At 44.7% G+C, this 4,653-nt stretch overlaps 1 protein-coding gene across 1 annotated transcript in view; it reads left to right on the top strand.

Moving 5' to 3' along the window:
• Positions 1 to 4,653, top strand: part of T265_14606 (hypothetical protein) — a gene marked incomplete at both ends in the record, with an annotated part of 95,689 nt that overhangs the window by 28,607 nt on the left and 62,429 nt on the right. Inside the window, one exon of the mRNA XM_009174390.1 lies at positions 1,911 to 1,937. Coding sequence (XP_009172654.1) covers positions 1,911 to 1,937 — 27 coding nt within the window. The remainder of the gene's footprint in view (positions 1 to 1,910; positions 1,938 to 4,653) is intronic.

Raw genomic sequence — 4,653 nt, 5'->3', positions numbered from 1 at the left:
AGGTAGCTGGACCATAAGCATCCACCAGCAAGCCACGCTGAACCGTCAAAGGATGGCGCCCCATGCAAGGCAAAAAGACTGACATAGTGTCGGGATGCTCAAACCGACAAGTTTTCATAATCATCGAATGGTTGGAAGTTCCATGAGCGTTCCCTTTGCACAATCAAACACTTGCTTCCTGATTACCCCGCAACGGATTCTCCGACACCAACCTACACGAGCTAGTGTCTTGAGACAAAGACTGTTGAACACCTGAAGACGTCTCCGTTCCGCTACTCGAACAGCCATGCGACAAAACAGCCCGTACTATAGTCTGATACACACGTCCCTTGAGATTCAGGGATATACCGCTTTGACGCATTAGGCGTTTCAACTTAGGAAACGCGACCCGAGCCTTACTGATTTGTGCGTTGACCTCATCTTTCACAGTACGATTGGAACTGATACGACTCCCAAGATACGTAAAACGCTACACAGCCTCCAGCGCGCCTCCTTGGATTGTAAGTGACCTGTCCAGTCACTGCCTGTCCATGAGCATGGCCTTACAGTTTGTGGGTGCAAAGTGCAAACCAAAGAACGGGATGACTTAGGCCAGTTCACCCAAAAATACCTGCGCCTTTGGAGACGAGAACGATGTCGTCTGCATATCCCAGCTCGACAAGGTTCTCGTCAGCGGCCATCTGAACACCGGGGTTTTGGAGACTTTCCAGCGCTCGTCTCATTATATCATCGACCACAAAATTAAATAGGAATGGAGATAGTGGGTACCCCTGACAGACACCACTTTGTGTACGGAGGCTTTTGGAGAGCTCTCCGTATACTCACGTCCGGGATTCTGAGAATACAAAGAACGTATTATGCTCACAAACTTCCGGGGCATTTTTTGATCGTCAAGCCTGTCAAAAAGAACAGACCACCGATGCCCCGGAAGCGTGACTGGTTTTGGACGGCGTCAGCGTTAGTAACGAGGTGATTAGAAAACGTATATTTGGTTGTGCGGCAGGTACTTTACTCGGGGCGAAAATCCAGCATCAGCGACTACGATGTCCCGGTCATGTGCTACTCATGCCAAACGGCCGTCTACCGAGACGAGTGTTCTCCGTGCCTCCTTCAGTATGGCGCAAACCGCGAGGTGAACAAGGCATGATTTGGCAGAAAGGCGTGGAAGAGATCACAAAGAGTTTGGGTGTTTTTGGTGTTGTACGCCTTCCAGGATGGGGTCCTCGTGACTCCGCCTGTGCTTGGCTGGAGACGTTGCAAGAAACGGCGGTTAATCGATGTCAGTGTCGTTCGTGCTGTCAGTTTCTTTCCAGATTGTCTGATTGAGCGGTTGGTGGTGTAGGCACCTCAAAATGCTTGACACAGGTCAGCACTATGTCCCCTCCTTCCCTCACTCTTTTTCTCTTCTTTTCGCTCCAGGTTTTTAAAATATAATCAAATGAACCTTATGATTCTACGGTAGTGAAGCATCAGTGTCAACACTGATGTTGCTGTCTTTTATGATGATCATGGTGGATACTTTTTTGGTGTTAGTGAATGGTATTATGTGGCATTATGATAAAAATTCTAGACCTTCATCACTGTTGTGAGTGACCGCACAAATGCTCCAAGAGGAGGGGCATACAGCGCAGTTTTCATTAGGTAATACATTTGTTCCATTCACAGAATCGGAGATTTTTTGTCCTGTGCCGTGGTCTGTTTAGTTCTGTGTTGTATTGTGTTACGCTGGTCTCTCGCCAGTAAACGAACGTTCTTATTTAACACCTACTCTACAGAATACCCTTATGTGGCAGAACAGCAGGTCTTGATTAGTTTGTATTTACTGGACCATGAAGTTTGTTTCTTTTTGAATGACACTGGCGTTCTGACATACGTTTCACTCTCTCCCATTCTTATTCTACCGTCACCAGCGCTATCAAGAAGGTGACGACTCCTGGGTATGCACAGACTGTTCAGTTATTTTCGTTTTTTGTTTGTTTACTGTCAATCGCACTATCTGCTTTGTAAATTAGTTGTGAAACTCCGCCAGTCGCGCTCATCGCTACTAATTTTTGCGGCATCTTAACATACGCACCGCCCAGTAGAAAGGATCTAATTATAGCCTTCGCGCTCCTCTCTTTGCCCGGTTTCGGCCCAACCTTCGCACTACCAATACCAATATACTGTTGATTCGGTTCGGTAAACGATTCTTATTGACAGACGAAATAGTAGTTGTGACTGTGCATTCCTATCCTGCTGCTAGTGATCACTATCGTGTACATTTTTGCACTTTCGGTGCATTTTTGTGTCACACTGGTACCGTGTTATGTATATACATATACACTTATCGGTCTTTCACTGTTTGACCCCATTACACTCAATAGCCCATCGTCTGACACACTTCCGATGACGGTTTTGTCAATTTAAAACGTGTATTCCTTCGAAGGATTTTCTTATTTATCCAGTCCTAAGGTACACACTAGTCCGTTATCCATTCTTAGTATTCGAAAGTGTTACTTATGCTGAGGAAATACTTCCGTTTTAACTGCGGTCGCGATTTTGAGTGGAGCGACAGTCCGTCGATGAATTATGTATTATATATCCTGATCATCGGAGAGGCGTATTGCTGGTAAGTGTCGCCACACCCTGTTCCCGAGCGAGTGGTTTTCATTTCGTTTATGGAGTCAGTCGTCTTGCTAAATCGATAATGAGACAAACTCTTCGACATCAGACATGGAGAGAAACGGATTTGGCCAGAAGAGCTTTGTCTGTGCTGTTGCTGCTCTGTCTATAACTAGCTGGTCTAGGAAGCCGATTAACTCATTTTTTGGCTGTAAGTTTCTGAAATTCAGAACACGCATATTCCGATCTTATTCAAGCAGAAACACCTCATTTACACCATTTTTGATTTTTCGTTTGAAATTAAACGAGAATGTGTGTGAAGTGATCATACAGACCAATAATGAAAGCAACTGCATTCATGTTGTTCGTTTTGCAGCAATCAATAGCCAGCCCTGTTTTACTATTAGCTGCTCACTTTATTGATTATAATGCTTCCTGATGAAAGTCGATCGATGAATGGATCGAATTCAGTTGCAGTGCAGCTTTATTAGCGATTGTCGCATTTTATTCGAATCATACTGAATAATTTAGGGATTGGAGAGCAAATGTCCTGTGCGGAAAGATGATTGAATGCAATAGTTTTTTTTCCAAAGACGTGAACCCCGTTATCAAAGATGGGGTGTGTAAAGTTCCGATTGACGTCGCTTGAAGTCACTTCTGATGAAAGGTGGTGGTTAGGGAAATTATTTCCGTCTCCTAGTCTGTGTTGCTTTGTCGCACCCGCGCAATCACGCCATAATTCGGTTTTTAGTTTTGGATGCAGCCAGATTTCCCACATTTGTTTTGGCTTCGTTTTCGGTCATCCACTCTTCTTAATTCCACTTAGTTTTTTTGCTTTATATCTCTGACTATCCGCGCCCATCTCATATCCGGCCTATTGGATGGCTTTTTGAAACAAGGGACTTTTTGGTACTTAAAAGTTGTGATACGTTAGGCTGTACCTGATTTTTGGGAGAACGTATATTTCCATTCCTCTTTTTCCCAGCATTTTGTGCAACGATCAGTTTCCTTGTGTGATTCACCAGTTCGTTTTTGTTTCATAGCGCGATGTTAAGTGTGTTAGCTTTCATGAATTTACCATTCACTCTTGGTCCAGTACTTTTAAGGTCCTTGCATAGAACAGGAGTCTTTCTGCCAATGTTTTTCGAAGACTGAATATAATGTAAAGCCCACTTGTAATGTGTTGTTCAGGGACAGGACCGCTTCACTGCACGCCTAATGAACGCTTGCAGTAGCTACCTTTCAGAATATTCCCGTTTTTTTAATGAAAAAAAGATGTTTGGGGGAAGTATGAAAGCTCGTTAGGTCCCATAATTCAGAAGGTCACACCGCTCAGTAAATAATGTGAAACGAGTACTTTTGACCGGATTGATATTCAATCACAAAACGCCTGGTTGATGACCTAGGGACGGCGGTGTGTATGTGTGGTCGTTGAGTCTGTAAGTTTATGGCGGTAAGCACGCATCCTCCGGGACCCGGTGCGAACTGAGGGTGATCGAGCTTGCATACCAGTCATTTATGGTGTCAAATAACAGAATCATTACGTGATCGAGCTTGCATACCAGTCATTTATGGTGTCAAATAACAGAATCATTACCAGATGACGCTGGTCCCAGCGACTGCATCTATCTGATTTTGCGTAAATAACGGAGTAAGCTTGTCTTACATCCACCACGTGGTGGGTGCCAGCTGGATGTGGTAACATTAAGTTGGCGATGGCCATCTTCGTCCTAGCATCAAGCCAGCGTGACTTATATTCCCTCATTTGCTTACCTAGTTACATAGTCATGCGTCCAACCGATTCTGCTGCACTGCAGCAAGAGCACTGGTACTCTGTGGCATGTTGGGTACGGACGGGCACTCTTTCATTAGTCATCAAGTGTACTCCCGAGGGTCCTGTCCGATGTGTAGCTGCAGGAAACGTCCTATTCAGGTTGTTATAAATTCACCGTTTGATTAAGTTGCCGAAAGATAGACTTTTGTAGACTGGTTACCTCTTTGTGGGCTGTTTCATGTTGCACCGTCACGAAGAGACTGGACCTTACCGTGGTG

This window comes from Opisthorchis viverrini, assembly GCF_000715545.1.
Source record: "Opisthorchis viverrini unplaced genomic scaffold opera_v5_226, whole genome shotgun sequence".
In the NCBI taxonomy this organism is placed as follows: domain Eukaryota; kingdom Metazoa; phylum Platyhelminthes; class Trematoda; order Opisthorchiida; family Opisthorchiidae; genus Opisthorchis; species Opisthorchis viverrini.
Note: the sequence above shows the minus strand (reverse complement) of the source record. Positions and strands in the feature narration are given on the sequence as shown.